Source organism: Bos indicus x Bos taurus, chromosome 7, assembly GCF_003369695.1.
Source record: "Bos indicus x Bos taurus breed Angus x Brahman F1 hybrid chromosome 7, Bos_hybrid_MaternalHap_v2.0, whole genome shotgun sequence".
Taxonomy (NCBI): Eukaryota; Metazoa; Chordata; class Mammalia; order Artiodactyla; family Bovidae; genus Bos; species Bos indicus x Bos taurus.
The window spans coordinates 67,277,893-67,288,578 of record NC_040082.1 but is presented as its reverse complement, the minus strand read 5'-3'; the positions used below and the strand labels follow the sequence as shown (position 1 = coordinate 67,288,578).

Genomic DNA, 10,686 nt, shown 5'->3' with positions numbered 1-10,686 from the left:
CCGCCCAGGACAGGCATGAGACCGCGACTTTTGAGCGAATTCTCCCTTTCCAAAGGTTGGCAACTAATTCCCTATTTAAAATGTACTGTTTAAAAAATAAAATAAAATGTACTGTTTGCGGACACAGCCTGCAGCCAGCACCGAGGTTGAGTGCTCCCTAGACCTCACGATTTGTTCGACCTGCACCAAGTTGCTGAAATTAAAATGTGGGTTTTGTGGCCCCCGAAGAAGCGAGGTCCAGGGGGAGGCGGACCCTGGGTCCACGAACACACATCTAACTGGCTGTTTTGAACGCCAGCTACGTTTTGTTGGGGTTTCCCTGGTGGCTCAGCCGGCAAAGAATCTGTCCGCAATGCAGGAGACATAGGTTCGACCCTTGGGTCTGGAAGATCCCCTGGAGGAGGGAATAGCAACCCACTCCAGTATTCTTGCCGGGGAAATCCCATGGACAGAAGAACCTGGTGGTCTACAGCCCATGGGGTCGCAAAGAGTCGGACACGACTATCACTACCTGTTATGTTAGGAGCGTAGCCTGTTTTACGTGCAATGTCTCGATCCTGTGAGGTCGGTACTCAGTATTTGCACAATTAGAAGAAGAAGAAGAATCTGCGAAGTTGCGTGCTTGGCCAAAGCGCCCAGTGCAAAGGGCCAAGCCAGACCTCCAGGCTCTGAAGCTACTAACTGCTCTCAGGAGACTCTACGCCTTGGTTTCGCCATCTATTTTTGGAAGAAGTATCCTTCTAAGAGCTCTAACCAGGCGGTGCACCCCTTATTTTTCGCAGAGCAGGAAGATAACTCAGCCTGGTTCATAGGGCAGTCCCCCGCTCCCCGCCCTGAGGTGTGTGCGCGCGCGCAGGACAGCCGGCAGCCTTGAGCCAGGCAACCTGTGCGCCGCTCTATCCGGCACGGCGCAGTCGCCCGCGTCTCGCTGATGATTACGCACGTCCGGGGCGGTGGAGAAGGCAAGATGGCGGCGCCCATGGAGGTAGCCGTGTGTACGGACTCGGCGGCCCAGTTATGGAGCTGCGTTGTGTGGGAGCTGCACTCTGGCGCCAACTTGCTCACGTACCGCGGAGGCCAGGCAGGGCCCCGCGGCCTGGCGCTACTCAATGGCGAGTACCTGCTGGCCGCACAGCTGGGCAAGAACTACATCTGTGCCTGGGAGCTGCAGAGGAAGGTGCGACGGCGTGTTCCCGGGCGCCGTTGGCGAGCTGCGCGGCGCTCAGGGGTCGGGGGAAAGGGCGGTGGAGGCTACATGGACCCTGAGCCGGGCTAGGAGTGGGTAGTCCCGTTAAGGTGTTCTGCGCACGCGCGGGTCTGGGGTCTTTTGGGGGAAGGTAAGGAGTCGCGCGCCCGTTGTGATTGCGAGCGGCTAAGGCGCTGCGCGCACACGCCGAGCTGAAGGTGGGCAGCTGCTTCGGGGTGGGGGGTTGCTAGCTGTGCGCATGCGCACAAGGAGGGCCGGGGGTGGGTCCCTTGGGGGCCCTGCGTGGGAGCCGGCGCGTTAGGCGAGAAATTTAGTTAAAAAGTGTTTGCATTAGGGGTTCCGTCGGTATCCTGAGCTTGGAGGGTGAAGGTCCGAGGCTTGAGGGAGCCCGCTGAAGGGTGACTCAGGAGTCTAGTGCATTTATCGTCCCCAGAGACGCTGCTGCTGCTACTGCTAAGTCGCTTCAGTCGTGTCCGACTCTGTGCAACCCCATAGATGGCAGCCCACCAGGCTCCCCCGTCCCTGGGATTCTCCAGGCAAGAACACTGGAGTGGGTTGCCATTTCCTTCTCCAGTGCATGAAAGTGAAAAGTGAAAGTGAAGTCGCTCAGTCGTGTCCGACCCTCAGCGATCCCATGGACTGCAGCCTTCCAGGCTCCTCTGTCCATGGGATTTTCCAGGCAAGAGTACTGGAGTGGGGTGCCATACCTTTTGCCATTAGGGCCCACGATTAGAGAAACTTAAAAATGCAGCCCTTGACGCTGCTTGCTGCCTGCTTTTGCCAGCTGACATCTCTTTGGGTGGGTTCTGTGTTGTCTCTTCCTGGTGTGGTCCACACACAAACTTGAGAAGTTGTTCCATTTTAGAGATCTGGAAACTGAGGCTCAAGGTCCTAGGCGACACTTCAGTGGGGATGCAGGACTAGGGCAAAAGCCAAGTGGCCATTGGGTCCTCCTGGACCCTCTGTGCCTTCCCCACCCGAACACCTGGGGGTCCCTCTGACCCCCAGTCCAGAGAGGTGCTGTCTTGCTTTGAAAGAGATTCCACAGGCCTCCACCCCCACAATGCGTAGCATCAATTGGAGTGGGTCCGTCTTTGCTGAACCATGGATTTGCTCAGAGTATCCCATCCTTCGCTTCCCTACCCACCCCCACCTTCTTTCTACTCCTGGACTTACCAGCTGTCGCCTGCCCCTTCCCCAGCTTCCTCCCCCATGAAACTCAGAGGCTTTTTCTGTCTCTAGGACCAGCTTCAACAGAAGATCATGTGCCCGGGACCAGTCACCTGCCTCACCACATCGCCCAATGGCCTCTACGTCCTGGCAGGGATCTCAGAGAACATATACCTGTGGGAGGTGAGCCCAAGGACTCAGAAACACGAGGGTGGGCTCAGCCTGTTGGTGGGCTGCTGGTCAGACCACTGAGCGGGTTGTCATGGACAGGCTGTTATGTTTGGGGAAACACTCACCTCCCTTCCTGTGCATAGTGCAGTGTCCGAGGTCCCAGGACAAAGCCTTTCCTGACGCCTGCCCGCAACCAGTTTGCAGAGGAGAGGGAGCTGGCAGTCTCACTTCCAGCTCTTCAACCTCACTGCGCGATTCTGAAACTAGGAAGCCTTGCCCAAGTGCAGGGAGAGAAACTGAGGCACTCACCCTGTGGTAGAGATCCTCCTCTGCTGTGGTCAGGCCAGTGCAGGGGGTGTGGGCAGATTTCAGCAGCTGGTCCACCATCATTAGAGGGCTCCGCTGGCTTGCCAGTGGTTGGCCCTTCTTGATGGGGGAACAGTCTGGGTGGAGGCTGTCTGGCCTGGAGGGACCCACCCTCTAGGAGAATTCCTGGCCAACGTGCATCATGACCACAAGGGGGCGCCCCACAGGGCCGCTCTGGCTTGGGCTCTGACTCCTGTACTCTGTGGACCTTCTCCCCTCCCCTCTGCGGGGTGAGCGCCTGGGTGTCTGTGTCCAGGTGTCCTCACATAGACAGTGGTCACCTCATTCCCATGTCACTTATCTGAATGGATTATATTTCCAGAGACTATATTCAAGTGAGGTCACAGGTTTTGGAGGTTGGGGTGTGGACATGTTTATCTGGGTGACAAAGTTCATCCTTCCGCAGCTTCTCTGCCCTCTCACCCCTGCCCAGCCCTTCCCTGGTGTCCCTGCCGCCAGGGGCCTCCTCTCCTGGAACCCAAGCTCCCCATCCCCCATGGTTCCCAGCATGAGTCCCACCCCCAACTCAGAAGGTGGTCACTTGCGGTTGTGACCACTGCCATCCCTTAGCTCAGAAGGCAGTTGCTTGCAACTGTGACCGGCTTGTCACAGGAGCTGCGAAGCCCTGGTGCAGGGGCCATGGGGGTAGGCTCTCCCTGCAGGCCCCCACCAAGCCAGTGCCCCTCCCCCCAGGTGTCCACAGGGAACCTTCTGGTCATCCTGAGCCGCCACTATCAGGACGTGTCATGCCTGCAGTTCACGGGGGACAGCAGCCACTTCATCTCAGGGGGCAAGGACTGCCTAGTGCTGGCCTGGAGCCTCTGCAGGTAGCACCATGGCCCCGGTGGCTCCTTGTCCAGCTGTGGCCTCTGGGTAGGCAAGGCCTTGGCCACGAGGGCGGGAAGCAAGGGGCACTGGGTCAGGCGGGCTGGTACCAGGAGGACCGGGGGCCGGGCTGCCACCTGGAGATGAGGTGAGGGCGTGGAGATGCCCGCTGAGGTCTGCCCACCCCCTCCCCAAGCGTGCTGCAGGCAGACCCCTCCCGGACCCCTGCCCCCCGGCACGTCTGGTCTCGCCACACCCTCCCCATCACAGACCTGCACTGCGGCTTTGGGGGGCCCCTAGCCCGGGTGGCCACCGCCTCGCTGGACCAGACAGTGAAGGTAGGACCCTCACCCTGCCACGTCCCCCGCAGTGGATGTGAGCTGAGCCCAGCTGGCAGGTTCCTGGCCCAAGGGAGCCAGCACATAATGTTCTCCTCCAAGCCAGTGGCTCCAGACAGCTCTTGATCCCCCGACGCTTCCAGCCTCAAGGACGGCCAGAGGGTGGACAGTCTAGGCCTCTGTCAGCTTGGAAATTCCCACTTGGCCACTGCTCCTGGCGGCTCCTAACCAAGCCTTACGGGATTCAAGGGCATCCTCGGATCTTTGTCCATGGTTGGGGGATTCAGGGCTGACCTGCTGGGGGCCTGGGGGCTGACAGTCACTGAAGTAGGTGGTGGACAGGGGTCCCTGAGCCCCCGAGACCTCTGTGGTGACAGTGCTTGTCGGAGGTTCTGTGGGACCCAGCCTCCCACCTGGTCCTTGGCTCTCACACCGCCACCCGCCCCCAGCTGTGGGAGGTCTCCTCAGGTGAGCTGCTGCTGTCCGTACTCTTTGATGTGGGCATCCTGGCCGTGACCATGGACCTGGCTGAGCATTACATGTTCTGCGGCGGCAGCGACGGCTCCATCTTCCAGGTCGATCTCTGTACCTGGGTGAGTGTCTATGGGCAGCAGGGTCAGGGGACGGGCTTGGGGCTGAGGCACTGCCAGGCCCCTGCTCACCTGCCCTCCTGCATTTGCAGCCCGGGCAGAGAGAGAAGAGCTTCCAGCCAGAGCAGGAGCACGGGAAGGTGTTCAGAGGGCACAGGTGCGGGGACCAGGCAGGGACAGGGGTTGGAGGGAGGTTGCTGCCCTGGGGCACAAATGCAGGCCTGGTCCTGCTGCTGCCCCACCCCCAGCCCTAGCATCCTGGGAGCCAGCTGATGCATTTATCATCAGGAACCAGGTGACCTGCCTGTCGGTGTCCACGGATGGCAGCGTGCTGCTATCGGGTTCCCACGATGAGACCGTTCGCCTCTGGGATGTACAGAGCCAGCAGTGCCTCAGGACAGTGACCCTCAAAGGTGGGCGTGGTCACCACCACTGCTCCCCAAACCCAGGCAGGGCAGAGGAAGGACTCAGGGCCCGCCTCGTGGAGGGCACAGCCTGGCTGAGGGTGGTCCTAACCACCTCCTCCACCCGACCCTTAGGCCCCGTGACCAATGCCTGCATCATGCTTGCACCCGTCAGCATGCTGAGCTCCGACTTCAGACCAGGCCTGCCCCTGCCCCACTTCAACAAGCACCTGCTAGGCGCAGAGCACGGGGACGAGCCGCACCGCGGGGGCCTCATGCTGCGCCTAGGCCTCCACCAGCAGGTATGCCTCACCTGGCAAGGGCAGGGCACGTTTTCCCACTGAGGCTGGGCTCTGTCTGCTGTCTCTGTGCCCCAGAACCACACAAGACTGCAGGGGCTTCCACACCCTTCCAGGGGACTCGATGGATGCCTGTACCCAGCATTGGCTACTGGCCCAGAGCAGCGCGCCCAGATGGTGTCCAGCAGGAGACAAATGGCCTGGAACAACAGCAGGGTCCAACCATTTTGTCAGGCCGGCAGGCTGTCCCCACCGGCTGGAGGCACTAGCTGACTGCCTGGCCATCCCTGGGAGTGGCCGACTGATTCGGCTCTTGTGTTTCAGGGGTCAGAGCCCAGCTATCTGGAGCGGGTGGAGCAGCTGCAGGCGGTGATGTCCAGCACACTGGAGAAGGTGGGAGGAGGAGCAACCCCAAGATGGGGAAGGGGCAGGGCCCAAAGGTGGGAGAGCGAGCCTGGAGGGGAGAGGCCCAGGGTGGGCAAGGGGCTGGGTTCAAGATGGCCAGGCTCACCTCAGGTGGGCTCCTAGGGGCAGTCTTGGCTCAGACTATTGGAGAGGATCTACCTATGCCCCCACTCACCATCCCGGACTGTAGCGACAGTGGCCTTCAGAGCAGGGCAGAGGTCTGAGCACCCCCTCCACAACCCCCCGGCCCAGTCTGAGCGCCCCGCCCCTCCCCCAGAATGTCCTGGGAGGCCAGGACCAGCTGCGGATCCGGGTGACTGAGCTGGAAGATGAGGTGCGGAACCTGCGCAAGATCAACCGCGACCTCTTTGACTTCTCCACACGCATCATCACACACCCAACCAAGTGACACGTCTGGACTCGCCCTCAGCCAGCAGAGCCCATGGCCCAAGCCTGTCCTCTGCAAGGTCCTATCGCTTGGATTGGCACCCCCACCAGGGTCTCAGTCCAGGGTTGACTGGCTGCCCTGCCGTGACCTGCCGTGTCACATGAGTGCTCTGCTATTTCTAACAAAAGACCTAAAATCCTACCTTTCGGCCTCCTTGTGCCCCCGCTGGGCTGAGGACCCTCGCCGTGGGACCTGCCAGGGGGATTTGCCACAGCTATCACAGAGTCCGAGTCCCAGACATAATGTCTAGAAGCCTAGGTTCTCACCTGCTCCCTCACCTGCCAGCCCTGTGCAGCTCCCAGGGGGCCAGGCTGTGGGCCAGGTCCCCAGGGCAAGAGTAACTCAGGGACAGCAGGGTGGTTACACCAGGCCTGTCTCCCCAGCCTGGCTCTGGGCAGCCGACTCGGGTGGCAGCCAGTTCTGGGCCAGAGTCATCTCGACCAGAAAGTTCTTGGTGTCAAGGGCCCAAGAGAAGCCAACCACTCCTCCAGCACCACACATACATATACACTGCACGGTAGATGGGGACGCCGCTAGCTGCCAGCCAGAACCTGGAGCCCAGCCCAGACTTGGGCCCTAAGCCTCCCATGGAAGCTTCCAGAAAGTTGCCCCTAAGTGACAGTCTGTTTAATGGTCCAGAAAATCCATGTGACTTAGCCAGTGCTATAGTAACTGCATCTCCTTCTTTTAGCTGATGGGTGTTCTCTCCTGGGGCCCTGCAACCCCCTCACAGCCCACCTTGCCCTCACACCTAGACAGGTTTACTTGGGGCTGTCAGGTGAGGAGTCCTGCACGTTGCAGTCACCCCACACAGAATAAGGTTCCAACAGGCTCTGGGCTCCTGGTTGGTCCCTGGCAGCAGGGTGGGGGAAGGGGACCTGGGGGCTCAGTGTTCCCCTCCTCGCCCCTTGGTCTCCAGGAGGTCTGGAAGGTGGGGAGGGCATCAGGGTTGGCTGAGGCTCCCCCAGGGCCTAGGGCCACCTCTCCTGCCTGGCCCCATGTCCAGGCGCTGCCATCCTGTGCCTGGTGCTTCTCTGCACCCCGGCCATCTGCACTCAGCTCATAGTTCAGTGACTTGGGAGGAGATGCTGGTTCTGGAGACCTGGGTACTGTTCTCTGTATCTGGTCAAGTCCCAGGCAGGAGCTGACAGGGGTCCAGCCTCTGGGGGTCACCTCCACTGGCTCAGGGTTCTTCCCTCAGCAGCAGGGATACTGTTGTCACTGCCCAGAAGTTCCGGGGTGCCCTCAGCACAGCTCTGGACCTTCAGCTGCTGACTTGGGTCCTGGGGTCCCTCCTGGCTTGCCCACCCCATCTGTGGCTGCAGCTGAGGGGACCTTGGCCACTCATGGCTCCTGTGGGGCTGAGGGTGTGCACCCCTGGGCAGGGATGGTGGGGTCCCACCCTGGGGTGGTCACTGTGATGACTCAAGCCTGAGGTAGTCCCAGCAGGGCCTAGGGAGAGCTTTCAATCAATGTGCAACCAGCCTCGCCCGAGCTCTCCTTGCTACCAGTCCATGGGGGCCTGGAAGGTCCCCTTCCCCCTCCACAGGCCACACAGTCCAGAGAAGGTCCCTGGTAGGCTGGAAGGGCTGGAGCCCACTGGCCCCTTTCCCTGAAATCCCCACATGGCCTCAGACAAGCCACACCTCACCCTGAGACTGTGTTGTCACTCAAAGGAAACGTGTACCTCCTTGGTTTGTGAGGAGTTCAGGAGCCAGTGTGCAGCTGTACGGGTGCCCAGCACAGTCAGTACTCCTGTTGCTTGTCTGAGAATCTGTAGAAATCCAACCTGACCCTGAATCCTGGGCCATCACTGCCAGAAGGGGAGGTGTAGACTGCATCTGACATTCTCAGGTGACTGAGTTGATGGAAACCTCTCCTGGCCAGGACAGCCATTATTTAAAAAACAAGTGTCAGGATGTGGTGGAGGTGTCTTCCGAGCACTTGTGCATCATTGGTGGGAAGGTGAAAGGGTACAGCTATTCTAGCAAATAGGAGGGTCATCAGAAAGTTAAGCGTGGAATCACCATGTGTCCCAGCAATCCCTCTACAGGTACCTTGCCCACAGAAATGAAAGCAGGAGGCCTGAAGAGATGTTTACACACCCGTGTTCACATCAGTGTGATTCACAGCAGCCAAAGAGTGGAGACAACCAAATTGTCAAAGATGATGGATGAGTGAGTGGTCCTTTTGCATGGTGGAATATTACTCGGCCTTTAAAAAGAGATTCTGACACCTGCTACAACCTGGTTGGACCTTGAGGATGGACATAATGCTTAGTGAAATAAACCAGACCCAGAAGGAGACACACTGTCTGATTCCATTCACTGGAGGTCCCTAAAGGAGTCAGATCCACAGAGAAAGTAGATGGTGGGGCCAGGGGCTGGTGGAGGAGTTGGGGAGTGTTTCATGGGGACAGAGTTTGTTTGGAAAGATGAAAAAGTTCTGGAGATGACGGTGGGGCTGGTTGCACAACAATGTGAATGCGCTAAATGGCATGAGCTGTAGACTCTAGAAATGGTTGAAATGGTGAATTTTGCATTATATATATTTTACTACATTTAAGGAAAAAAACCTCGCCTGTCTTTGTGTATGATGTGAACTACTACCAATGCCCTGTAAAGCTGGGAGCTGAGGCGCAGAGGCCAGGCGCCCACCTCGGGTCACCCAGATGGGGGCAGTCCCAGTTTCCATCAGGTCCCTTCTTCACTGGCCCAGGAGATGGGGAGATAGTGGCCAAGTGGGCCTGGGGGGAGGGGAGATGTGGGGGCTCCCGGGGCTGCCCCCACATGAGTCCCAGGAGGGCCTGAAGAGCCTTCTGGTGTGTGCCTGCTTCCTAGAACCAGCCCTAGCGATGTCTATTGAATGACTGTGCTGAGGGCTATGTTAGGGTGAGGAAGTGTTCCTCCCCAGGCTGGGTCCCTATTTTGGAGGACTCATGCTGGCAAAGGCATCTCTCCCCATGGTGGAATAATGTCCTGGTGGTCCCTGAGGACCCTTTTCAATTTAGCACCTTACCCAGAAGAATGGGGTAGGGGAGGGCTCTCTGGTATGACCGTCATTGTCCTGGGATGCCTGGCCAGGTGGCTGGATGAGGTGGCCTTGTCACCTGGAAGCCAGTCAGCCACCCAGCCCTCATTAGTCATCTCAAAATTCAATCTATGCTGCTGGCATTTTTATTCATCTAATGGAGTTTGTTCCCTGCCTCTCGAACACTGGCTCCAAAATGAGATGATTTTTTTTTTTTTTTTTTGGCGTGTGAAAAAAATAACTGAGTGTAGACTCATCCATTAGAGCTGGAATGATCTGGACAGATCTGCTGCCCTGTGCCCTGTGGGGTCTTGCCCTCCTGTGGAGGCTTTCTCTGCTCGCCCACCTGGGATGGGAGTGGGAGGAGTCCATGCACTGCACCGCTGGGGCCCTTGCTTGACCAGTGTTCATTGAGCATCTGCTGCATGCCAGGGGCCGTTTCTCACGGGGAGGCACAGAGAACGTAGGAGGCTGAGGGATTGGTAGGTGGCGGGGAGCTATGGAAGGTTCTAGAGCAGTGGAGAGTCATGTAATCAAGTGTCCTTGTCCAAACAGTTGCTCAAGCAGAGTGCCTACTGTGTGCAAGCACTGGAGACACAGCATTAAACAAGCCAGGCTCACCCCTGTCTCCCAGAGTTGACCACTAAATAAAGTAAATAAAGCAAAAAAGATGACAAGTGTGTGATGGAGTTAATGTAGGCAGGGGTGAGGGTGGCTGTTCTGCATCTTTCAGGGAAAATTTTCAAGCAGGGGCATTTGGCATTGGGTCTTGAAGGGTGAAGAAGAATTGTCTGAGTCAAGTTTCCTGCCCACAGCTGGAGGGCATGAGATCTGCCCTATAGGTTCCCATCAGACAAGTCTGCTTCAGTTTCTCCAGCTGCCCACGATGGTAGAGCGCACCCGGGGGGTTGGTCAGGGTAGACACTGTTTCCTGGGGGAGGAACCAGTGCTGCTGTGTGACTGTGGAGGCAAACAGACCCCTTCTGGGCCTTAGTTTCCCTGCCTTATCAATGAGAAATATTTCCAGGCTGGAGGAGGGGGATGAAGGATCCAGGGGTGAGTGTGGGGACCAATTTTGATGCAAAATCCCTCCCTGCTGCTAACCTCCGCTTTCTCATCTGTAGAGTGGGCACAGAGCCAGGGATAGCGGTGGTTAGACCCCACCCCCACCCCCACCCCCGCCTGTTGAGATCATCTGAGCCTCAGTTTCTCCCCCTGCGTCGTGGATCCGATTCCTCCCAAGTGGCTTCCCTGGCACTAGGGGACCAGGAGGGGCGAGGGCGGGCGAAGGCGGGCAAAGGCGGGTGGACTCCGGCAGGGAGGGAGGAGCCGGCCCGGCAGGGGCGGAGAGGGTGCGGCGTGGGCGCGCGAGATCCTGCCTCCCGGGGTGCCATCCGCGGCTCCGCCCCGTGGAACCCGCCGGCAACTTTGGG

The 10,686-nt window shown here is 58.7% G+C and overlaps 1 protein-coding gene across 1 annotated transcript; it reads left to right on the top strand.

Annotated features, from left to right (window-relative positions):
• The first annotated feature begins 930 nt into the window (after positions 1-930).
• On the top strand, positions 931-8,529 carry WDR18 (WD repeat domain 18). Its single transcript, XM_027546662.1, has 10 exons — positions 931-1,177; positions 2,450-2,560; positions 3,608-3,741; positions 3,936-4,077; positions 4,527-4,670; positions 4,760-4,824; positions 4,956-5,080; positions 5,207-5,373; positions 5,695-5,763; positions 6,053-8,529. Exons 1-10 carry the CDS (start codon positions 932-934, stop codon positions 6,182-6,184), a joined length of 1,335 nt encoding a protein of 444 aa, XP_027402463.1. The 5' UTR covers position 931; the 3' UTR covers positions 6,185-8,529.
• The last annotated feature ends 2,157 nt before the right edge of the window (positions 8,530-10,686 follow it).